Source organism: Loxodonta africana, chromosome 1 (genome assembly GCF_030014295.1).
Source record: "Loxodonta africana isolate mLoxAfr1 chromosome 1, mLoxAfr1.hap2, whole genome shotgun sequence".
Lineage (NCBI taxonomy): Eukaryota > Metazoa > Chordata > Mammalia > Proboscidea > Elephantidae > Loxodonta > Loxodonta africana.
Genome location: NC_087342.1, coordinates 41,897,839 through 41,924,649, shown reverse-complemented (window position 1 = coordinate 41,924,649; position 26,811 = coordinate 41,897,839). Strand labels below are relative to the sequence as shown.

General features: G+C 39.1%; 1 protein-coding gene across 9 annotated transcripts in view; it reads right to left on the bottom strand.

Moving 5' to 3' along the window:
* The window catches only part of RIPK1 (receptor interacting serine/threonine kinase 1), a 70,421-nt gene that overhangs the window by 3,313 nt on the left and 40,297 nt on the right, over positions 1 to 26,811 (bottom strand). For all 9 annotated transcript variants that reach the window (XM_023557642.2, XM_064279882.1, XM_010597547.3 and 6 more), the window contains 4 exons: positions 16,351 to 16,427; positions 6,461 to 6,551; positions 4,467 to 5,039; positions 2,361 to 2,513 (listed from right to left, as the gene is read on the bottom strand). In XM_023557642.2, coding sequence (XP_023413410.1) covers positions 2,361 to 2,513; positions 4,467 to 5,039; positions 6,461 to 6,551; positions 16,351 to 16,427 — 894 coding nt within the window. The remainder of the gene's footprint in view (positions 1 to 2,360; positions 2,514 to 4,466; positions 5,040 to 6,460; positions 6,552 to 16,350; positions 16,428 to 26,811) is intronic.

Here is a 26,811-nt window from a genome sequence, read left to right as displayed (position 1 = left end):
TAACCCATCTGAAAATTCTAGCTTCTGGAACTGGTGAAAAAACTAAGCACAGTGAAGAGTAGCAGACAGTGAAAAAGATAACTTCTTAGCTATACAGTTGTTTGTTTATTCACTGGATTTGTTACTTCACATGCCTGCTAGCCCACACAGACCCTTTGTGTGAACTAGAACAGAGTGTTCCTTCCTCCCAGCAGATGCAGCCCTAAGCCACTGCTGATGGCACTGTGAACAAAGCCCCTACTCGGCTACTAGTTTGGGTGTTCTACACAACTTGAACCAGCAGCCCTGTTCCCTGTTTATGTTAGACTTCCCTGGATGTAAAGGAGAAATGTACTGTTTTTGTTCCTTTTGGGCATTTTCCACTTACATCTGACCAGAGTCAAAGCCACCCAAGTCCTGATCCCTTTACTTTCCTATGATTTAGTCAAGGAAATTCAGAGCATCACGATGCGTGTTTCCTTATGTTAATGACTCGCTGGGTAGCTATTAAGGTACTAGAATTGATAAATAAAGGTATACAAGGTTCTCTTGCAAGAAAACTGGTTATGACTTAATCCAAGTGTTTTAACAATTGGGGCTGTTAAATCTGACCATACATCATAGAATGTGGCTTTTTCAAGGGTGAAGTCTTAATGACAGTGTAACTTACAGATTCCTATAAAAAAAGGTAAACATGGCAGCTACAGAGTATACTATGTGCATTTATAACAGCTGTTTTATATACTGTAGTGCCAACATGAAAATTAAATGTTTTATTCTGTCAATTATAGTGCCCTTCTCTTGTCTTTCTCTGTACTCTTCAAGGTCTGTTTTGGGACACCCTCCACTTCCCACAACTGCTGTCCCTTCTTTCGCCTATAATCGTAACCTCTTTTTCTACTGGTCTCTTCCCCTTAGCCTTTCATAAACATAACTAATAAAAAGAAACAAATAAAAGTATAAAAACAACCGCCACAAATAAACCATAGTCTTTGATCCTGATCCTACCTCAGTAAGCTGAATATAAAAAAAAGACTTTTTTTTTTTTTTGCAACTCCCATCCTTTCATTTTCTGTCCCCACCATTGGATGTCAGTGTTTAAAGAACCTGTTGGAATATTTGCCAAATTTTGTCAATACCTCTCTAAGAAAGGGACCCTGTGTTTCATCAGATTCTCAAAGGTGCCCTTGTCTCCTGCAAAGTTAGGAACCTCTGCACTAGGTATTTTAAATGCTACCCATAAAATGTGTTAGAATAGGGTTCAGCAAACTATGGCTGTGGCCAAATCTGCCTGTTTTTGTAAATAAAGCTTTACTGAAATACAACCATGCCTATTCATTTATATACTACTTTTGAGTAGTTGTGACAGAAACCTTAGGGCTCCCAAAGCCTAAAATATTTACTATCTGGCCCTTTACAGAAAATTTTGCCAATCCCTGGGTTAATCAGAAACCTGGGTTCTTAGAATTTCAAACTCTCATGTACTCCACACTTTCTAGTGCCTTGGAGGCTGGATGAACCCCTGAAACTACTGCCCTGAGTTAATCTTTAAATCTTAAGCCAAAAATATCCCCTGAAGTCTTCTTAAAAAAAACCCAAACAATAGTTTAGCTTAACTAGTAAAGAATGTCTACCTTGAGCACTGTGCTCTTTCAAGATCAAACTAAATGGGATCAAGCTGACAGCAAATTAAAAGATAGGAGCCTTAGGGGACAGCGAGTTTATGTTAATGGAGGAGGAACAACTCAGCAAAGGAGGGTGAGAATGGTTGCACAACTCTAAGTATGTAATCAGTGTCACTGAATTGTAGATGTAGAAACAGCTGAATTGAGGTATGTTCTCCTGTGTATATTCTCAACAACAAAAAATTATTAAAAAACAGCCGGGTTCTTGAATCATACTGTTTTTGGACTCATGATTGCTTTTTGTAGGTTGTGCTTTGGTGTGAATGCTGTTGGCTTGTATAGTGGGACCCTATGGGAGACAGCCCTCTTGTTTTTATTACAGAGGTGCTGTTGAAGGGATAGTCTTCTACTACAGAATCCCCTGTGATGGGGATGTAAGGAAGCTACTTCTCCCAGATCTGAGTAGTAATATTGATGATGATAATAGTTTAATATTTTATAGAACTTACTATGTACCAGGCAGTGTTCTAAGCACTCTGTACATATTGACTCACTTAATTTTCACAACAAATGTATGAATCAGATACTGCTATCATCCTCATGGTAAATAAGGAAATTACAGACATTTTTACAGAAGAAACATGGGACAACTATGTTTGGGAATAACCAGAGAAATCTGACAATTCCATGATAACCCCACTAATAAGTAAGACAGTTGAGGGTTGCTACACCATGGGTCTTTAAAGGGCATCTTACCAAAGATCTCTTGGTACTTCCACGCTGGCTCTTCTTTGAGGTTCGTGTTTGTGCTGTCCAGTGGTGGTACACTCATCCTGCCAACCTCCATGTAATTGTAGTTTCCAATCTGAATGCCAGTGCTATTGTAAATGCTGTATCTGAAAGACTCATCTAAGTAGAGAGAAACACAAGTGAGCACATCTAGATTGAAAACAAGAGAAAATACCACAGTAAAGGGCTTAAGGTAGATGCTGAAGTTAAATGATTTATCCTGTACTACCCCTTGAAATGTTCTTTAAAATACGGCTGCTGCCAAGTCATTGATGAAGAAGACAACTAGGCTCAGCCACGCTTCCCATCAGGATCCCCTACTCAAATGTGTGGTTAGTGTCCTCCTTCACACAGTAAATCCAAGCTCTCACTTCACTACTCAAAGCTGGCCAGTTTTACCCAAATCTCTCTTTGACCTTTCTTTCACTATCTGCTTACTTTCTCCAATCTAGGCAGTTCCATCACACCAGGCTTCCCATTGACTCATTAGTCCCACTGACTCATTAATACAATGATCCTGTCTTTGCTCAAGCTGTTCCCTCCGCCTGGGCTGCCTTTCTCCCTATACCTACCTAGCTCAAATTCTGCCCTCTTCGAGCAGCCTCCGCTGTAATCGGAGATCTAGCACTCTGCCACATGCTGCCCTGGATCAGTTTGTACAGTTTACTTCTCTACCTGCATATGAGTTCTCAAAGGACAGACACCATGTTCATTCATGTGTGTACTCCTGACGGTCTTCTACAGCATAGGACTTGGTATATGGCACGTGTTCAATGATATGCATGCTAAATTGAAGTTGTCCAAGTTTACTCTTATTAAGAACATTTAGCAGGTCTTTGTATTAGAGAAGGTAGAACCCAGGTCTGAGGAGAGTGGTAAATGAAATTTAGCTCTAGGCTTCTCAGTCAGCGCCTAAACTGTTGCTATTGAGTCAATTCCAACTCACGGCTTGTCCTTAAAATAGGAAGTCCAGTTGGATCTGACAGTATGCACACTTCATTGCATTTTTTTCTAATGAGGCTATGGTAACTCTGGACCCTCTTTACCAAAAAATGTGAGAAATACACATGTGCACACACACAAGTATAAGGATTTAAGTTCCATGCGGGGATGGACTTGGGCTGTTTGTTCATTGTTGTATCGCCAGTGCCTAGAAAACTGCCTGGCATACAGAGCAAGTGCTTTAAACATTTTTATTGAATTAATCATGAATGAATAAAATATGGTAACATTAATGAAAAGTTTTATTCCCAGATACATCATAAATAGGACATTTCACTCCTATGATTATGTATGACTCAGATTCTGTTTGATGCCTAATTTAATATTTTGCATTCAATAGATCTTACAGTAAAATCTGTGGAAAAATATTCCAGAATGCTTCCATAGAAAGTTTTGGGGGAAATTGGCCTTTTAAAAGAAATGTGACTCAGCTCTGTGCTTTTATCTCTAACTAAGCTGTTTTCTGAATTGCCAGCACACAGTAAGGTCTCCCTGGCAGATGTCATTCTTGTAGTCAGGTGGTATTGGGAGGTATTATTTAATAACAATACTGGGTATTAACATCACTTCCACTGTCGTCAGTAACTACTATCAACTAACATTTACTTTTATCCTAGAGATAAGGGAATTGTAAGAAAAATTTTCATCACAAGCGGTAGTCTTTGGCCTATATAAGAAATAATATCCAAGACTTATTTTTCTACTTTCAGAACACAGCAAGCAAGACAAAAGAGTATAAGCAAATATCTTCCCATTCATCAGAGACTGGGCCCTGATGGAACTACTGTGTTATTCTGGTTATAGTGGAAGACACCTACCAATTAAAGGATATATAACCCAATACTTGCCAGCAATTATGATGAATCCTAGACCCAAACTGAAATATGCCCAGGCCGGGTGGTCTGATGAAAAGCATTCCATGGGAACAAACCATTCCATGGCAGTAAGCTGCATCTGGCAGCTGAAGACTCTGAAAAACTTGCCATTTGTCCCCATCATATCAGCTAATGGCTGCTCTGTCTTCAGAAAATAAAAAAAAAGTATGATTGTGACTGTTAAAGGCCTGTTTACCTATTGATGGGAAGCTGAATGGAATGGTTGGTGTGTTTCCCAGTAGGTTGGTCTCAGGCACCGGAGTTTTATGCAGGTTAGGCATATGACTAGGATTTGGCCCATACCAAGGTCTTGGACCTGCTATTCCTGGATCCAGGGTTCTTGCTCCCGAACCATGTGGACTGCTGCTATATAACCCACTGTTCCAGTATGGTAGTTGGGGTTGGCTGGTTAGCCCTGGTAGTTGTTGAAATACATCAACGTGACTGGTTGCACTGGGATAAGCAATGCCTTTTACTCCTGGGTTCTGAGTATTCTCATAAGGTCTCTGCTGTGCAAAGGGGTCATGGGAGACCCTTCGTTTCCTTTCCTCCTCTCTGTTATAAGCCACATTCTGTCTGGGTTGCCATTTTTCCTTCCTGTCCATACGGCTGCCAAAAAGATGGTAGTTGGCTTCGTCCTGGAGCTTACTCTGCAGGCTTGGCTGATTCTCCTCTTGCTGGTGCTCTGAGGAGGGACCAAACCAGGACTCTTCTACAGGACCCATTCTGAGCCCCTGTGAACTGTGCAATGAACTGGGCTGCTCTGTGGCTGGGAAAAAACGGTCAACACTGGAATGAGCTTCATGAAACATTAAAATGTAAAATAAAATCTGAACATCAGGAATCTGTACCTCAGAGCAATATACTGATAACCTTGAGAACAAAAAAAAGTGTTTACTAGATGGTCTTCTTCCTATGGGTTATACAGGTGATCAGTAAGAGCCCCCACCTGGCAGTGAGCGAGCACTGGGGAAATTACAACAAGCAACAGAAAAGCCGATGCTGTAGGGGTGACCAAGGAAGAAAGGCATTTATGTTGGATCAGAGAAGGTGCTTACCTCCTTGGTATGATTTGGGTTAGAAAAAATAAACAGCACTTTCCATGGGTTCTTTATTCTTTAAAAACCCCATAATGAGAACGTAAAACAGTGTGGCCGTGTAGAAAACATTTTGGTAGTTTCTCAAAAAGTTAAATATAAAATTACGATTATGACTCAGCCAATTCCACTCCAAAAGAATTGAAAGTAGGGACTCAAACAGAGACTTGTACACCAATGTTCACTGCAGCATTACCCACGATACCCAAAAGGTGGAAACAACCCAAGTGTCCACTAACAGATGAATGGATAAAAAACAAAACGTGCTACATACATACATTGGGATATTATTCAGCCATAAAGAGAAATGAAGTCCTGATATATGCCACAACATGCATGAATCTTAAAACATTATGCTGAGTGAGCTAAGTCAGACACAAAAGGAAATACTGTGTGATCCCACTTATATGAAAGGTCTAGAATAGGCAGATTCATAGAGACCAAAGTTTATTAGTGGTCACAGGGGCTGCAAGAGGGGAAAACGGGGAATTACTGCTTAAGGGGTATTGAGTTTCTGGTTGGGTTAAGGACAAACTTATGGAAATGAACAGTAGTGATGGCTGTACAACGTAGTGAATATAATTCATGTCACTGAATTGTACACTTAAAAATGGTTAAAGTGGCAAACTTTTTGTTATATATATTTTACCACAATAAAATTTATTAAAAAAAAAACAACCCTATGAGTGGGTTCCAGTTATTATCACTAATTGATGGATGAGGTTAATAAGAGGTCAAGTAGTTTGCCCTGGGTCAAACGGTGGCCTCAATATCCCTCTCTACTTGTACCCTGGAACCCGTCACCCCTGACCTCCTCAAGGTCTTTGCTCCCACATATGTCCCCTTCTTCCCCACCAGACTTTCTACCACTTTCTCCCCACCAGATACTTCAGGCCCCTTATGTCCAGGACACTCTGGATTTTAGTGAGCACAGTGTGACTTAGTATAAAATCCTCTAAGACAGGTGTTTGGAAACCCTGTTAAGTTTTATAGTTTTTTCCTTCCAATATGGTCTTGAATAGTATTTTAGAGAGTAAATGAATGAGCAAATGAATAGATGAATACACATATCTTAGATCACAGTGTAAGTTACCCGAGTTTGACCTGCTTGGAGGTACTGCTACACAATCCGTTTGGAGAGACTGCATCTTCTTGATGATTACATTTTGGTCCAGATACTCATCCTATAATTAAGAGCACAAATACACACTTTAATAAACAGCAGAAAATATTTTCAGAAAATGTTATGAGAGGAATGAATCCTTTCAGAAGGTAGAATTTTAACACAGATGTTGTTGGGTGCTGTAGAGTCATGTAACAGAGTAGAACTGTCCCATAGGGTCTTCTAGGCTCTAATCTTTACAGGGGCAGATTGCCAGGTCTTTTTCCCATGGAGCCGCTGGGTGGGTTCAAACCACCAACCTTTCAGTTGGCAGCCAAGTGCTTAACCATTGCATCACCAGGGCTCCTACATAAATCTTACAAATAGTAAATATTTTTTAAAAATTAATATTTTGCTTTTTCTTATAAAATATTACTCATTATGGAAAATATAGCGAATAACTTTTAAAAACTCTACCCATAGTGCCTTCACCCAAAGATAAAATGTTAACATTTCTGTTTTTCTTTCTCCTAGTTAAATGTATTTTGTTCTTCACAGAGTGCCTGCTACATAGGTAAGTGGTCAAAAACATCTGCTGAATACAGTAATGACTGGGGAGAATGACAGGATATTAATTACGGTCATACTCTGCAGCATTCTCTATACTAAACATGGTATTTTCGTTAATTTTATAAAAGCAACTGTTTTCTGTTTTATTACACAACATAAGTAAATACAAATTCCTTTTAAAAGATTTTTAAAAAATGCAGAAATATACAGAGCAACACTCGACTGTTCCTTCCAACCCCATGCTCCTCCATTTCCCAGAACATACTGTGCATCATTTTTATTCTTTCTCTAGGCATTACATACATAATTCTGGGAATATACAAATACATGCTTTTTAACATGAAAAGGATCACACTCCAAATATTGTTTGGTGACTTCTGTTTTCACTAACTAGTCTTGAAGATCTTTCTACATCATTTCATATTAGTCTACCTCTTTCTTTTAAATGGCTCTATAGTAGTCCCTGGGTGGTGCAAATGGTTAACACACTTGGCTGCTAACCCAAAGATTGGTGGTCCAGGTCTACCCACAGGTGCCTCAGAAGAAAGGCTTGCTGATTTACTTTAAAAAAATCAGCCACTGAAAACCCTATGGAGCACACTTTTACTCTGACACACACGGGGTCACCATGAGTTGGAATCGACTCAATGGGTTTTTTGGCTCGATGGCAACTGGTTTTTTAAATTTGGCCTGACATGGGATGACCCTGATGGGCAGCATTTGCTCTGAGCTCCCCTCCTACTGGGTTGCCAAAGCTCTTTGTCAGGCGTGACTGCAGTTTGACTTCCTCTCTGCTCAGTCCTGGTTCCTTGTACCTCAATCTCAACCTTGGTTTCTTCTTCTGGAGAGGCCAGCCTGTGGAAGACTGCACTTTTCTATCCGTTCATTTGATTACCCTTGCTCTAATGCTACATGACTTTCATCTCCTTCTTCAAAGTATTATTGACTACGGCAGCACAGTGAATTACTTAATATGGCCCTTCTAGCCATTATCTTTTTAGCTCCCACCAAATGACTGGTTAGGACTATGCAAATGAGGTGCTTGTGGCCCACCAAGGGGACTGGACAGCTGCTAATAATGTAAATAAGGTACACAGTGCCCCTGTGCAGGTGGGACCATGCAAATAATGTGTATGGAACCCTACCTAATAAGAGGACTGGTCAGAATTGCCATCCCACTAGGCTTAAAACAGCAGACAATCCCAGAGCAGAGGGGAACCTACTACCACCAAGAGCTAGGAGTGGAGCACGTCCACTGGACCAAGGATCCCTGCACCAAGACCTCCTAGACCCATGAGACAGAGAGAGAAAGAGACAGAGCTGTAACACAGAAGACAGGCGCAGCAGAGGTGGCAGAACCAGGGCAGAGAGGGAGAGGTATAACACGAGATTGCAAGGCATGGTAGCAGAGAAATGGTGACAGCTGATGGAGCAAGACAGCTGAGTGCCTTGGGGCCAACGCTTGCTGGTGGAGTGGAGTGGGATGCCTCCAGGCACTTACTGGCAGAGCTAAAAGAGCTTTGTAACACTTGCCTGAGTAGGACAGAGGCCAGGCCAAAGTGCTGAGAAGCCAAGAGCCAGGAAGAGGCCTGGTGTAGCACAGCTGGGAAGAAGTTGTCCTGATCAAAGAACTGTATCCTGAGTGTTCCTGAGCCTGAATTGTAACCTATCACTTCCCTAATAAATCCGGTAATTTAGAGTATGGTCTGTGAGTTCTCTGTGGTCTGTGCAAAGAGCTGTCGAACCCAGCAGAAAAGGAAACAGTGCCACGGGAGGGACGGGTGGTGTCAGAATTGGTAAAAGGTTTGGAGGGTGGAAGCGTGTCTGATCTCAACCTCAAAGGAATCAGCCTTGGGCTGTTCCTGTCGATGGTGATTCTCTTTCCCTCGTGAAGTTAGAGGAGGTCAGACACTGTCTCCACACCATTTTTACAACTACTATGTATATTCTTTCTTTCACATAAACTTAGAAATCAGCTTGGTGAGTTCCATAAAGAATTGGGTTGGGATTTTAATTTTGATTGCATTCCATCTGTAAATTATATTGGGGAGAACCGGCAGCTTTGTGATATCAAGTCTTTCCATCCGCAAACATGTTTCACCATTTATTTAGAATTCTTTTCTGTCCTTCAGTATATATTCACCATGTTTGCCCATCCAGAAGATAGCTAGTATCTGACTGTGGTCTTCATTTGCATTTTCCTAGTTACTAATAAGTTCTGTACCTTTTTGTTTGTTTACTGGCCATTTGAATACTCTCTTTTATGAGTGCCCATTCAAATATTTCACTCATTTTTAACTGGACTGTCTTTTTCTTTTTGATTTGTAAGATTTCTCTAGAAGGTATGCACTCAAGCCCTCTATCAGCTACACGTGTGACAATTATGGTCTCCATTCTGTGGTTTATCTTTTTATTCTCTAAATGATTACTTTTGATGAACAAAAGTTCTTTGATTAATCAAACCTGTCAATTTTTACCATTACAATTAATACTTCTATGTCTTGTTTGAGAAACCATTCCCCACCCTGAGGTATCTTCCAATTGCTTTATACTTTGGTCTTTCACATTTATGTCAGTGATCAACCTGGAGTTTTCTTTTTTTCCCCATATGGATACCCACTTGTCTTAGCAGCATTAATTGAAAAGACAATCATTTATTCACTGCTCTGCATTACCACCTCTGCCAAAATCAAGTTTCTATATAAGTGTGGGTCTGCTCAGGACTCTCAGTTCCAACCCAGTGGTCTCTGTCTGCCCTACACCAACACCTCTCTGTCCTACTTCATTCAGCTTTATAATAAGCCCTTCCTCGCCACTAGTTTTGTTCCAGAGTATCTCGTTTTCTTCTTTATCTTTCCATATGAATTTCAGAATGAGTTTGTCAAGTTCCAGTCCTCCACCCACTTGCCACAAAAAATAATTAACAGTTATGATTTCGGTTGTGATTCCACAGATTCTGTGTATCAATTTGGGAATGACTGACATCTTTACAAAATGTTGTTAGGTGATGTTGAGTCGATTCCGACTCATAGCGACCCTATGCACAGCAGAACAAAACACTGCCCGGTCCTGCGCCATCCTTAAAATTGTTGTTATGCTTGAGCTCATTGCTGCAGCCACTGTCAATCCACCTCGTTGAGGGTCTTTCTCTTTTCCACTGACCCTGTACTTTGCCAAGTATGATGTCCTTCTCCAGGGACTGTACGTACATATATGTAAGACACAGTGTCGCCATCCTTCCTTGTAAGGAATATTCTGGTTGTACTTCTTCTAAGACAGATTTTTTCGTTCTTTTGGCAGTCCATGGTATATTCAATATTCTTCGACAACACCACAATTCAAAGGCATCAATTCTTCGTAGGTCTTCCTTATTCACTGTCCAGCTTTCACATGCATATGATGCGACTGAAAATACCATAGCCTGGGTCAAGAGCACCTTACTCTTCAAGGTGACATCTTTGCTCTTCAATACTTTAAAGAGGCCTTTTGCAGCAGATTTACCCAATGCAATGCGTCTCCTGATTTCTTGACTGCTGCCTCCATGGCTGTTGATTGTGGATCCAAGTAAAATGAAATCCTTGAAAACTTCAATCTTTTCTCCGTTTATCATGTTGTTGTTCACTGGTCCAGTTGTGAGGACTTTTGTTTTACGTTGAGGTGCAATCCATACTGAAGGCTCTGGTCTTTCACCTTCATTACTAAGTGCTTCAAGTCCTTTTCACTTTCAGCAAGCAAGGTTGTGTCACCTGCATAAAGCAGGTTCTTAATGAGTCTTCCTCCAATCTTGATGCCCTGTTCTTCATATAGTCAGCTTCTCGGATTATTTGCTCAGCATATAGATTGAATAGGCATGGTGAAAGAATACAACCCTGACACACACCTTTCCTGACATTAAACCAATCTGTATCCCCTTGTTCTGTCTGAACAACTGCCTCTTGATCTATGTAAAGGTTCTTCCTGAGCACTTAATTGTGTTCTGGAATTCCCATTCTTCGAAATCTTATCCATAATTTGTTATGATCCATACAGTAGAATGCCTTTGCATACTCGATAAGCACAAGTAAACATCCTTCTGGTATTCTCTGCTTTCAGCCAGGATCCATCTGACATCAGCAATCCCTGGTTCCATGTCCTCTTCTGAAACCGGCCTGAATTTCTGGCAGTTCCCTGTCGATATACTGCTGCAGCCATTTTTGAATGATCTTCAGCAAAATTTTGCTTGCGTGTGATATTAATGATATTGTTCGATAATTTCCACATCCGGTTGGATCACCTAACTTGGGAATAGGCATAAGTATGGATCTCTCCCAGTCAGTTGGCCAGGAAGGTGTCTTGGCATAGACGAGTGAGCACCTCCAGCACTGCATCTGTTTGTTGAAACATCTCAATTGATATTCCATCAATTCCTGGAGCCTTGTTTTTCGCCAATGCCTTCAGAGCAGCTTGGACTTCTTCCTTCAGTACTATCGGTTCCTGATCATATGCCACCTCTTCAAATGGCTGAACATCGACTAATTCTTTTTGGTATAATGACTCTGTGTATTCCTTCCATCTCCTTTTGATGCTTCCTGCGTTGTTTAATATTTTCCCCGTAGAATCTTTCACTACTGCAACTCGAGGCTTGAATTTTTCCTTCATTTCTTTCAGCTTGAGAAATGCCGAGCGTCTTCTTCTCTTTTGGTTTTCCATCTCCAGCTCTTTGCACATGTCATTATAATACTTTACTTTGTCTTCTCGAGCCACCCTTTGAAATCTTCTATTCAGTTCTTTAACTTCATTAATTCTTCCTTTTGCTTTAGCTGCTTGACATTCTAGAGCAAGTTTCTGAGTCTCCTCTGACATCCATCTTGGTCTTTTCTTTCTTTCCTGTCTTTTCAATGACCTCTTGCTTTCTTCACGGTTGATGTCCTTAATGTCATTCCACAACTCGTCTGGTCTTCAGTCACTAGTGTTCAATGTGTCAAATACATTCTTCAGATGGTCTCTAAATTCAGGTGGGATATACTCAAGGTCATATTTTGGCTCTCGTGGACTTGCTCTGATTTTCTCCAGTTTCAGCGTGAACTTGCATATAAGCGATTGTTAGTCTGTTCCACAGTCAGCCCCTGGCCTTGTTCTGACTGATGATATTGAGCTTTTCCATAGTCTCTTTCCACAGATGTAGTCAATTTGATTTCTGCGTGTTTCATCTGGTGAGGTCCATGTGTATAGTCGCCGTTTATGTTGATTAAAGAAGGTATTTGCAATGAAGAAGTCGTTGGTCTTCCAAAATTCTATCATTTGGTCTCCAGCATTATATCTGTCACCAAGGCCATATTTTCCAACTACTGATCCTTCTTCTTTGTTTCCACCTTTCACATTCCAATCACCAGTAATTATCACTGCATCTTGACTGCATGTTCGATCAATTTCAGACTGCAGCAGCTGATAAAAATCTTTTATTTCTTCATCTTTGGCCTTAGTGGTTGGTGGGTAAATATGAATAATAGTCGTATGAACTGGTCTTCCTTGTAGGAGTATGGATATTATCCTATCACTGACAGCATTTTACTTCAGGATAGATCTTGAAATGTTCTTTTTGATGATGAATACGGCACCATTCCTCCTCAAGTTGTCATTCCCAGCATAGTAGACTATATACCAGTCCATTTCAGCTCACTAATTCCTAGGATATCGATGTGTATGCATTCCATTTCATTTTTGACGATTTCCAGTTTTCCTAGATTCATACTTCATACATTCCAGGCTCCAATTATTAATGGATGTTTGCAGCTGTTTCTTCTCATTTTGAGTTGTGCCATATCAGCGAATGAAGGTCCCGACAGCTTTACTCCACCCACATCATTAAGGTCGACTCTACTTTGAGGAGGCAGCTCTTCCCTAGTCACCTTTTGAATGCCTTCCAACCTGGTGGGCTCATCTTCCAGCACTGTATCAGACAATGTTCTGCTGCTATTCATAAGGTTTTCACTGGCTAATACTTTTCAAAAGTAGACTGTCAGGACCTTCCTCCTAGTCTGTCTTAGTCTGGAAGCTCAGCTGAAACCTGTCCTCCATGGGTGACCCTGCTGGTATCTGAATACCGGTGGCATAGCTTTCTGCATCACAGCAACACCCGAGCCCCCACAGTACAACAAAGTGACAGACACATGGGAGTCTTTACAAAATTTTGTAAATTTTTTCTTTACAAAATAGTGACTACCAAACCATTTATTTCGTATGGTTTGTTCATTTAAGTCTTGTTTTATGTCTATCAATAAAGTTTTATTCTTTTCTCACAGTTACTATACATCTTTTGTTAGATTTATTCCTAGTAATTCATTTTTTTTTATGTTATTGTAAATGGTATCTTTTTAGAAAACTTATTTTCTAACTCTCTGGCAGATGCATAGAGATATAATTTTTTGTATATTGATTTTATAACCACTTAAACTCTATTATTGATTTAAAATACTCTTTTGAATTTTCTACATACATATCTTATCATTTATGAATGACGGTTCTGTTTCTTCCTTTCCAATCCTGTATTTCCTTCTTTCTCTTGCTCCACTGCAATAGCTAGGGCTTCCGGTACCATGCTGACCAGAAAGAGTGATGGTGAGCATCCTTGTCTTGTACCTTATCTCAAAGAGAAGCTGTTAACATTTCATCACTAAGTATGGTATCTGTTGCGGTTATTTTAAGAGACCTTTTAATCAGTTAAGGAAGTTCCCTCTATTCCTAGTTTGCCAGTATTTTTATCGTGAATAAGTGTGACATTTTATCAGCTGCTTTTCTGCGTCTATTGAAGATTATAGGATTTTTTCCCCTTTTTTAGGATAATGTAGTGAATTATGGTGACAGGTTTTCCTAAGATTTAAGTACCCTTGAATTCTTGGAATAAACTCAGCAGGGTCATGATGTGTTAACCTTTTTGTTCACTGATGAATTCAGTTTGTTTTTATATTATTTGGGATTTTCCAGCTGTATTATTGAGATTGGCCTATAATTTTCCTTCTTGTACCTTCTTTTTTAGGTTTGAGAATCAAGGTAATGTTAGTATTATAAAATGAGCTGGGAGAGTTCCTACTTCTCTGTTCTCTGAAAAAACTGTCTAAGATTGAGATGATTTATTCATTGGCTATTTGGTATAAATCACTGATGAAGCCATCTGGCTCTGGGATTTTTGATCACTGATTCAATCTCTAATAGTTACAGGAATATTCAGGTTTTCTATTTGAGTCCATTTTCGTAAATTTTACTTTTTTCTAGAAATTGGTCTATTTTATCTCATTTTAAAAATTAATTAGCAAAAAATTGTTCATAATATCCTCTTAATACCATTTTGATGTCTGCAGGAGCTGTAGTAATGCTTCCTCTCTCTTTTTCTTATCAGTCTTAATTAGTGAATCTTATTAGCCTTTTCAAAGAACCAACATTTGGCTTTTTTGATCCGGAATTAGTTTTCTCTATGTCACTAATTTATGCTCTTTTCCTTACTATTCACTTCTTTATATTTTCTCTAGGTTTATTTTGCTATTTTCTTAAGATGAACACCTTGTTAATTGTTTTCAGCCTTTCTTCTTTTCTAATGTATACATTTAAGACTACACTACTAAGTACTCCTTTGCAAAGTGTATTCTAGAAGTTTTAATATGCAGTATTTTTGTTAGCATTCAATTAAAAATATATTCTAAATTCCATCATGTTTACTTTTTGATTCAAGGGGTTTTTAAAAGTAATTTCTTAACATCTAATCATATGGGGATTTTCTGGTTATCTTTTTGTTATTCTTTTCTAGCATATTTGAAATACAGTCAGAGATCATTCTCTCATTACAGAGAACATTTATGATTACAATCCTTTTAAACTGGTTGGGACATTTTATTTCTTAGTACATGGTCTATTTTTTAAAATAATCTGTGTGTTCTTAAAGAACATTTACAGGTAGGTATTCTGTAGTTATTAGGTGCAGTGTTTTATATATTTTCATTAGTTTCAATGTGTTAATCATGTTCTTCAAATTTTCTATATCCTTACTGATTTTTTGCCTGTTCTATCAACTTAAGAGAAACCTGCATTAAAATCTCCACCTCTTGTTGTGGATTTGTCTTTTTCTCCTTTAAAAAAAAATTTTTTTTTTAATTAAAAAAGAAATTAGCATGGTAAAATATATATGTAACAAAAAGTTTTAACCTTTTTTAAGTGTATAATTAAGTGATATTAATTACAATAACCATGTTATACTATCATCACTATTATCTATTTTTTAAAGTTTTACATTATCCCAGCCAGAAAGTCTATACCCCTTCAACGTAACCAAGTTCTGTCAATTTTTGCTTTGTATATTTTAAGACCATGTTATCAAGTGCATATATATACTCAAAGTTGTTACTACCTTCTGTGAACTGACATGTTTTATCATTATAGAGTAATCCTGATTGTAGTAATGCTTTTTCCCTGATGTCTGTCTTGCCTCATGTCCCTTTGATTGTTTCCTTGCTTTGCACTGGGCACCTCTCTTTTATAGTATAGGATTTCCTTGAAAGTCTGATTTTAGTTGTTTTGTTTTTGTATTTTAAAAGCTCTGTGTGCCTGCCTGTTTTATTTACCTTAGTTTCCCTTTCGTGACTGTGTTGGCAGAAGAGTTATGGGCAGTACCTTACTTCCTGAGTGTGGATATGGGGAAGTCTGTTCCTCCAGGGGTTAGGTGGTACCCAGGATTTGACATACCTATCTGACACCAGATACCAAGCTTGCTGCTGCAGTCCGAGACAGATGTTGCTGCCATGTGTTGCTCAGGACAGGGCACTAGAGGCAGAAGCCAACCTTTCTAGCTGGCATAAATGTGGCTCCCACATGCCTCTCCCTGTCCGTGTTCCAGGTGACTATGCTGTTTCTTTCACACAAGAATACACTGACCCAAGACTTGCTCTCCTGGTTATTTTTTCCTTAGCATTATGTTTTGGGTTAATTTTTTTTTTTTTCTTTCTGTTATATGTCTTAGCAGATATAATTCTGTTGGCTTTCTGTCTTTCAAGAATTTTCCCAAAATGGCTGATCCACCTGTGGTACTCTCCATTCTTTTCCTGTGATATTGTTCCTTTACTTTCACATTGCTTTATGTGTTTTCTTTCATTTCATAAGTTTTGATGGAGGAAAGGGTCCAGCATGCCAACTTGATATTTTCACAAAAATGCTAATTTTGTTTTATTTGTTTACCAGGTTAGCTCGCCTCAAAACTCAGTAACAAATTATGTTCCTTTGGTTTTCATGATTGATAATATATGTTTTGACACGTTAATATTTTCAGCATCTGCTATATTACCTACCTTTAAACTTTTCACATCCTCTTCCACATTTTTTTCTAATTGTTTTAAATAAAATGGCTTATAATTTTCTTCAATGCCTGTATTAAAAAAAAAATAGTACTTTGAGTTTTTTAAGTATTTCCTAAAATAAAATTAAAATATTAGTAAACTATTGTTCATGAATTTCTTACCTTATCTGGGTAAAGCAGTAAAACAAAAATTTCAACTCCAAATCACTGACTGTGATAAAGAAACTAACAAATCTAATAACTAGATAGAACAAGGGATAGATAATGCTGGAAACCAGCAACTCCTCCCAAATAGCACAGTTCCTCTGGCTGGTTCAGGACTATCTGATACGAGTTAATCTCTAAGTGAACAAGGATGGGTAGATTCAATTTATGATAGAATGGTTACTCAGAATAAGGACCCAGTGTAAAGGGTTAGAGTTATTGGCATTAAAAGGAAAAAGCAACTTCTACTTCCAATAAGATGGAACAGATCTACTTTTTCTTATTATTCCCACAAATTACAACAAAACCCTAGATATCATATATTAAACAAACGTAAGAAAACTCTAAAAGATGGAGAGAAGAAGGTAGATTGGCCAGGGACTCAAGGACCTGGGGAAAAACATAGCAGCATGTTCTCTCGGGTTTTCTTTTTGCTTCATATATCCTAGACTTGAAGCTGAAGAAACGGGCAACACAGAAACACCAATAAAAAAAAAAAAAAACTCATTGCTATCTAGTCGATTCTGACCATACCAAACCACAGAACTGCTCTGCAGGGTTTCCAAGAAGTGGCTGGTGGGTTTGAACTATGGATCTTTTGGTTAGCAGCCACGCTCTGAACCACTGTGCCATCAGGGCTCCAGGAACACCAATAGGCAGAGATAAAAAAAGAAACGAGAGAAAAAGAAAAAGCCCCAACAAAAGCCTGCTCTCTCTAGCCAAGGGACTAAGCCAGTAGCAGCCTATAAAGACAGAAAACCTTCAGACATTAATTACTCTACTCCAGCCAAACCACAGAAGAAACTGACTCCACCCTACCCACACCAGCAAAGGCTGCATAAATAGTAATGAGGTACCCCAAAACCCCCACTGGGGTGATGTCAAAGAAGGCCAAATAGGAAGCCAGGACTTTCATCTCTGCTAGCTGATAATGAGCCTCTTCACTCCTGCAGGGTCAGCAGTGACCATCATTAAGGGTAGCCTGGACTTTGTACCCCCTCACCTGGTAGTAATGAGGTATCCCTTCCCTTCCTCACTGGGAAGTTGTCAGTGGAGGCCTAATGGATAGTTAGTACTTTCACGATCATCCAGTGGTAATGAGGCCACTCCCATCAGTATCAGTGGAGCTCCACTGGAATGCCCACCCGCAGCCAGCAGTAAAGAGGAGCCCTCCATCGCAGGTGTTAAAGGAGTCAAGTGGGGAACCTGGATTTTTTCCTCTGCTGGCACAGTGTCAGAAAACACCAGCTAAAATAAAAGGTTTCCATAAGATCCAGTCTCATAACATAATAAGAAAATGCACTAGTTTTTATAGACGACCTCACATTATACCAAGAACCAGTAAGATCTCAAATTGAATGAAAAAACACAATGGATAAGTGCCAACACTAAGATGACAGAGATGTTAGATTATCTGTAAAAGATTTTAAAGCAATCATGATAAAAACGTTTCAGTGAGCAATTATAAATGTGTTTGAAACAAATGAAAAAATAGAAAGCTTCAGAAGAGAAATAGAAAGTCCCAACAAAGAAAGAGAAGACATAAAGAAAACTGAATGGAAACCTTAAAACTGAAAAATACAATAACCAAAATAAAAGATTCAGAAGATGACAGCCTTCACCAGACTGAGTCCAGCACAACGAGATGGTGCCAGACTACCACCACTGACTGCTCTCACAGGGATCACAATACAGGGTCCTGGACAGAGCTGGAGAAAAATGTAGAACAAAATTCTAACTCACAAAAGAAGATGAGACTTACTGGTATGACAGAGACTGGAAAAACCCGGACAGTATAGAGAAACAAAACTAGATGAAATGCGCACACCAGTCCAGGGGCAAGGACGAGAGGGCAGGAGGGGATAGTAAAGCGGGTTAATAGGGAACCCAAGGTCTAGAAGGGGAGAGTGTTGACATATCGTAGGATTGGCAACCAATGGCACAAAATATTATGTTGGGACTATAGCAACAGATTTAGCATTTATGTCATCAGTATCCCAAAGGGAGGAGAAACAGAAAGCGGGGCTGAAACAGTATTCAAATACATAAAAAACCCATTGCCATCAAGTCGATTCCAACAGTGACCATACAGGACAGAGTAGAACTGCCCCATAGAGTTTCCAAGGAGTGCCCGGTGGATTTGAACAGCCGACCTTTTGGTTAGCAGATGTAGCTTTTAACCACTACACCACCAGGGTTTCCACACATATAAATAAATGGCTGAAAACGCCCCGTATGTGGCAAAATATCTAAACCTACAGATTCAAGAAGCAAAACCCAGACAGAATAAACATAAAGAAATTTCGTACCAAGACACATCATAATTAAACCTCTGAAAAATAAAGACAAAGTCTTGAAAGTAGCCAGACAAAAAATGATGACAGTGGATTTCTCAGAAAAAGTAATGGAAGCCAGAAGGCAGTGGCACAATATTTTTCAACTGCTGACAGGAAAGGCTGTGAGCCTAGGATCCCACATACAACAAAAATATTCTTCAGGAATGATGGGGAAATCAAGACATTCTCAGATGACGGAAAACTAAGAAAACTGGTCATCAGCAGACTCACCTTAAAAGAATGGCTAAAGAACATTCTCTAAAAATAAAGAAAAGAAACAAAGGATACACCTTGAACAACCCAGATGGAAGAACACAATAAGCAAAAACATGGGTAAATACAGTAAGCTTTCCTTCTCCTCTTGAGTTTTCTCAACTGTGTTTGATGGCTGAAGCAAAAACTGTTTAACACTGTCTGATGTGTTCAGGAGGTATGTCAAGGAAATATCTAAGACAATTACATATAGGAGAACGTAAAGAAAAGCAAAGGGACGTAAGGTTTCTATACTTCACTTGAACTGGTGAAATGATATCAGTACACTGTGATAAATCATGTGTAGACAATGTAATATATCTGGAGCATCCACTAAAAAAGCTATATAAAGAACTAAACATTATAAAAAGTATGTTTAAGAACCAAAAAGAAAACAGGGCAATGAAAAACAGAGAAAATAAACAGAAATCAAAAAAATACGACAGACTTGAGTCCTAACATCAGTAATTACATTCAATGTAAATGGTCTAAATACACCAATTACAAGACAGAGACTGGCAGAGTAGATAAAAAATATGTGATCCAACTATATGCTGTCTACAAGAAGTTCATCCTAAATATAACAATTTAGATAGTTTAAAGTAAAATGATAGAAAAAGATAATGCAAACATTAACCAAAAGAAAGCATGGGAAATATATTAATAAATATGTGATAAAGTAGACTTCAGAGCAAAGAAAATTACCAGAGACAGAAAGAGACATTATATATAACAAAAGGAGCAATCCACCAAGAAGACAAAGCCATCCTAAAAGAATATGCACCAAACAAGAGGGCTGCAAAATATGTAAAGCAAAAACTGATATAAGTTAAAGGAGAAATGGACAAATTCACAATTAGAGTTAAGAGACTTGAAAACCTCTCCCTCAACAACTGAAAGAACAACTAGAAAGAAAATCAGCAAAGATACAGAATGCAACAACGCCAGGAACCAACAGGATCTAATCAACATTTATAAAATATTCTAACCAGCAACGACAGAATACACATTCTTTTTAAGTGCCCAAAGAACATATGCCAAGATAGAGCCTATTCTACGCCATAAAACAAACCTTGAAAAATTTGAAATAGGTGAAATCAATACAGAATGTGTTCTCTGACCACAATGGAATCAAACAGAATCAATAACAGAAAGATAGCCGGAAAATCTCCAAGCCCTTGGAAACCAAATAATGGACTTAGAAATAATCCATAGGTCAAAGAGGAAGCTCCAAGGGAAGTAAAAAAATATGCTGAAGTGAATGAAAATAAAAACAAAACATATCAAAACTTGTGAGGCACAACTAGAATGCTGAGAAGGAAATTTATAGCACTAAATGCACACATTAGAAAAGAACAAAGGTCTCGAAATAATAATCTAAGTTCCCACCTCATGAACCTAGAAAAAGAAATGCAAAATAGGCCCAAAGGAAACAATAGAGTAGAATTCAATGAAATAGAAAACAAAAAGTTATAGAGCAAATCAGAGGATCAAAGACATGATTCTTTAAAAAAATCAATAAAACTGACAAACCCCTAGCAAGACTGGCAGAAGAAAAAAAAAAAAAAGAAACGATGCAAATTACCAGTATCAGCAATGAAACAGGATAGTACTACAGGTCTTGTAGGTATCAGACAGATAATAAGGAAATGCTGTAAACAACACTCCACACATAAATTTGACAACTTAGAAGAAATGGACCCCTTCCTCAAAAAACACAAACTACTACAAGTCACCCAGTATGAAACAGATAATCTGAATAGCTCTACAACTGTTAAGGAAATTAACTTCATAATTTAAAAAATCCCAAAAAAGAAATCTCCAGGTCCAGGTGGTGTCTTGGCAGAATTCTACAAATGTTTAAAGAATTAACACCTACTCTATGCAATATCTTCCAGAAAACAGAAGAAGGAGCACTTCCCAATTCATTTCATGAAGCTAGTATTACCCTTATATCAAAACCAGACAAAGACAGTACAAAAAAGGAAAACTACAGACCAATATCACTTATGATTATAGACACAAGAATCCTGGTATCACCAATATATAAAAAGAATTATATATCATGACCAAGTAGGGTTTATTCCATGGATGCAAGGTTGGTTCAGTATTAAAAACTTAATCAACGTAGTCCATCATATCAATAGGTTAAATAAGAAAAATCACATCATATTCATTGATGCAGAAAAACCATTTGACAAAATTCAATACCCATTCATGATAAAAACTCTCAGAAAAATAGGAACCTCCACAACATGATAAAGAGTACAGAGTACCTACAGTCTGAATGCTTTCCACTAGGATCAAGAACAAGGCAAGGATGTCCACTGTCACCACTCTTATTCAAGATAGTGCTGAAAGTTCTGCCAGTACCATAAAGCAAAAAAAGAAATAAAAGGCATACAGATCAGGAAAGAAGAAATAAAAGTGTCCCTATTTGCAGATGACACTTTTTTTTTTTAAATATATATAGAAAATGTCAAAGATTCTCCAAAAACACTCCTACAATTAGTGAGTTCAGCAAGGTTGCATAATACAAAATTAATATACAAAAATCAACTTTATTTCTAAATACTTGGACAGCAAAATTAAAAGTATAATATTACTTACAATTGCCCAAAAGAGAAAAACAAGACCTGTCTGCTGAAAACTATACAATCTGATTAAAAAAAAAAAAATTAAAGAACACCTAAGCAGACATGTTACAATCATGGAATAGAAGACTCAACATAGTAAAGATGCCAATTTTCCCCAAATTAATATATAGATTCAATGCAATTCCTAGAAAACTCTCAGAAAGATTTTTTTGTAGACACAGACAAAAGATTTTTCTAAATTTTATATGGAAAGGCAAAGGAACTAGAGAGATAAAACAATTTTAAAAAAGAAAAACAAAGGGGGAGGAATCCATCTACCCAATTTTAAGATTTATTATATCTCTACAGTAATCACTGTGGGTACTGGTGGAGGGACAGATACATATATCAATGGAACTGAGCAGAGAACCCAGAAATAGACCCTACATAAATATTCGCAATTAATTTCTGACAAAGGAAAAAAAAGTAATTCAATGGAGGAAAGACAGCCTTTCAACAAAATGGTGCTGAAGTAATCGTACGTTCATAGGCAAAAAAAAAAAAAAAGAACCTCAACCTAAGTCTCACACCTTATACACTAACTCTGAACGGGTCATGACAAAATACAAATTCCATCACAGACAAGAACACACACCCGTTGCCGAAAAGTTGATTCTGACTCATAAAGACCCTATAGTTGGCAAGAAAGATCCATCATTGGCAAGAAACACAACAAACTATTTAGTTCTGTGTTAGTGTTAGCAATAAAGAATTTGCCATGACTCTCACGTGGCACGCGGGGGGCGGGGGGGGGGGAGGGTGGGATCTGGATTTAAACATAAATTTTTAAGATTTTAGAACAAAACCAAAAAACCAAACCTGTTGCTGTTGAGTAGATTCCGACTCATAGCGACACCATAGAACAGAATAGAACTGTCCCATAGGGTTTCCAAGGAGCCACTGGTGGATTCAAACTGCTGACCCTTCTGTTCGTAGCCAAGCTCTTAACCACTGCACCACCAGGGGCTCCTTTTGGAAACATAGGGGAAAATCTGGGATCTAACCCTAACAAAGTGTTCTTAGACTTGATATCAAAAGCATGATCCATCACAGGAAAAATTAAGCTGGGATTCATCAAAATGAAAAACTTTTACTCTGGGAAAGACCCTCTTAAGAGAATGAAAAAGCAAGCTACAGACTGGAAGAAATATTTGCAAATTACAATAGAATATATGAAGAACACTCAAAACTCAACAGTAGGGAGCGAACATGGCACTATAAACAGAAGCATCATGCCGCCCCTCTGCAGCAAAGACACAAAAAACTAAGCAAAACAGATAACAAACATCAATCCTGGAACCCTAAGCATCAAATGAAGGGAAAAAGAATTCAGTCAACCACCAAATGGGATAAGAAACAGAGACAGAACAGAGGACGAGGAGAATTACGGCATGGAAGTCCCCCAACCAGCTAAAGCAGTATGGATTCGCCATCTTGGACTACAGCCACCATGGAACACAGACAGGGAGCACAGGAAGGCAATTTCACGGAGCTCCCAACAAGAGACAGAGTACCCAGTAACCACGGATACAAGCTTTCCCACCCCTCACCCTTCTTCCCTCTACATGGCCTCTGCTGCTTTCCAACAAGCCACGGTCCCTCCACCAGAGACACACCAGCTCACTGCCGCATAGGTCCGCCCCGCAACCAACAGCCGGCACCTTCAGCGCCATTTGTTTTGTCACTGTTCTTTTGGCTTTTTTTGTTTCTTCTCTGTCTTCCTTCTTTTCCCTTCTCCCACCCAGCTAGCAACATGTGCTATCCCCTCACTTTCTTGATGAGCTGCACCATACCGCTTGGCTAGAGAAAAACTGGCACAAGCCTCCCAGGGTCTGTTGCTACCACCACTGGTAGGCTCCCTCAGCACCATGTTTTGTTTTTTTTTTCAATGTCTTCCTTCCTTCCTTTCTTTACTCCCTGCCCACCTAGCCTTGTGAGATGCCCCCACCCATTCTTGATGAGCAGTGTTGCACTGCTTGGCCAGAGAGAACATGGCACATGCCCTTCCTGAGTCCGTGGCGCCCCCACCAGCCAGCTCCTTCAGTGCTATATTTGTTTGTTTTTTCTCTATTTCCTTCCTTTCTTCCGTCCACCTAGTCCCATGTGCCATCCTCGCTCCTTCTCAATGGGCTGTGTTGCACTGCTTGGCTAGAAAGCCACTGGAATATGACCTCCCTGGGTCCAAGCAGCCCCCACTGGCTGGCTCTCTCAGCATCATATTTCATTTTTTGGTTTCTTCTCTCTCTCCCTTCCTTCCTTTTTGGTCTCCTGCCTACCTCGCCCCATCTGCTGTTCCTGCTCTTTCTCGAAGGGCCTTACCGCACCACTCAGCTACAGGACCACCAGCACAAGACCTCCTCGGGTCTGTGCTTGCCCCACCAGTCAGGTCCCTCAGCACCATATTTTTTTAATTTGCTTTGTTCCTTTTTTTTTCTTGTTTCTTCTTTCTCTCTCTCTCTCTTCCTTCCATTCCTTTGGCTCACCCACCTAGCCCAGTGCACCGCCCTTGCCCTTCTCAAAGGGCTGTGCTGCAACACTTGGCCAGAAAGTCACTGGTACACAGCCCCCCCAGGGTTACATCGCTGTCAGGGATAGCTCCCTAAGCACCATTTTTTTCTTTTTCTTTTTCTGTTGTTGCTGTTTCTTCCCTCTCTCCCTTCCTTCCTTTCTTTTCTCCCACACACCCAGCTCCGTGAGCTGCACCCTCCTTCTCAAAAGGCTGTACTGCAATGCTTGGTTAGAGAGCCTATGGGACATGGCCTCCCCAGGCCCCCAAAGCCTGGCTCCTCAGTGCCATGTTTTTTATTTTTCTTTATCTTCCCCCTTCTCCCTCCCACCTAAGCCCTGCACTGCCTCTGCCCCTTCCTGAGAGGATGCAAATAACTCAAATAAGAAATGAAATGGGGAACATTACAACAGACCAAACTGAAATAAAAGAATATCATAACAGGGTACTATGAAAAACTATACTCCAACAAATTTGAAAACCTAGAGGAAATGGAAAAATTAATAGAAACACACTACCTACGTAAACTAACACAAACTGAGGTTGAAAATCTGAACAGAACAATAACAAGAGAAGAAACTGTACAGGTAATTTAAAAAACTCCCAACCAAAAAAAGCCCTGGCCCAGATGGCGTCACTGGAGAATTCTACCAAACATTCAGAGAAGAACTTGAACCAGTATTATGTAATCTATTTCAGAACACAGAAAAGGATACTTCTGAATTCATTCTACAAAACTAGCATAACCCTGATACCAAAACCAAGCAAAGACGCCACAAAAAAGAAAATTATAGACCAAAATCTCTCATGAATACACACGTAAAAATTCTCAACAAAATCCTAGCCAATAGAATTCAGTATCGATTAAAAAATACCACCCTGACCAAATGAGACTCATACCAGGTATGTAAGGAGAGTTCAACATTAGAAAATCAATCAACGTAATCCACTGCATAAATAAAACAAAAGAATCACGTGATCATCTCAATCAATGCAGAAAAGGCATTTGATAAAGTCCAATGCCCCTTCCTAATAAGAATTCTCAATAAAATAGGTGTAGAAGGGAAATTCCTCAACATAATAAAGGGCATCTACGCAAAACCAACAGCCAACATCATTCTCAATAGAGAGAAGCTGAAAACATTTCCCCTGAGAACAGGAACAAGGATGCCCTTTATCATCACTCATTCTGAAAATGTCAATTCTACCCAAAAACCAAGCCCGTTGCCGTTGAGTCAATTCCAAATCATATCAACCCTAAAGCGATCTACAAATACAATGCAATCCCGATCCAAAGCCCAACAGCATTCCTTAATGAGGTGGAAAAATTAATCATTAACTTTATATGCAAAGGAAAGAGGTCCTGGATAAGTAAAGCACAACTGAAGAAGAAAAATAAAGTAGGAGGACTCACACTACCTGACCTCAGAACCTATTATACAGCTATGGTGGTCAAAACAGCCTGGTACTGGTACAACGACAGATACATTGACCGACGGAACAGAATTGAGAATCCAGGTGTAAATCCATCCACCTATGGTCACCTGATCTTCCACAAGGGCGCAAAGACCATCAAATGCAGAAAAGACTGTTTTTGTTAACAAGTGATGCTGGCAAAACTGGATGTCCATCTGCAAAAAAATGGAACAAGACCCATACCTCAGACCATACACAAAAAACTAACTAAAAATGGATCAGTGACCTAAACATAAATCAATAACTATAAAGATCATAGAAGAAAAAACAGAGTCAACGCTAGAGGCCCTAATACAAGGCGTAAATAGGATACAACCCATGAATAACGATACACAAACGCCAGAAGATAAGCTAGATAATTGAGGTCTTCTAAAAATTAAATACTACGCTCATCAAAAGACTTCCCCAAAAGAGTAAAAGGAGAACCTACAGACTGGGAAAAAAAATTTGGCTATTACAAATCAGACAAAGGTCTAATCTCTAAAATCTATAGAGAAATCCAAGACCTCTACAACAAAAAGACAATAATTCAATTAAAAAATGAGCAAAGGATAAGAACAGACACTTCACCAAAGAAGGCATTCAGGCAGCTGACAGACACAAAGAGGACATTCTAGTAATCACTAACCATTGTTGTGGGTGTTAGGTACCATCAAGTTGGTTCTGAATCATAGCAACCCTATGCACAACAGAATGAAACACTGCCTGCTCCTGCGCCATCGTCACAATTGTTGCTATGCTTGTGCCCACTGTTGCAGCCACTGTGTCAATCCATCTCATTGAGGGTCTTCCTCTTTTTCGCTGACCCAAGCATGATGTCTTTCTCCAGTGGCTGATCCCTTCTGACAACGTGTCCAAAGTATGTGACACATAGTCTTGCCATCCTTGTTTCTAAGGAGCATACTGGTCATACTTCCTCCAAGACAGATTTGTTTTTTCTTTTGGCAGTCCATGGTATATTCAATATTCTTCTCCAATACCACAATTCAAATGCATCAATTCTTCTTCGGTCTTCCTTATTTATTGTCCACCTTTCGCATGCA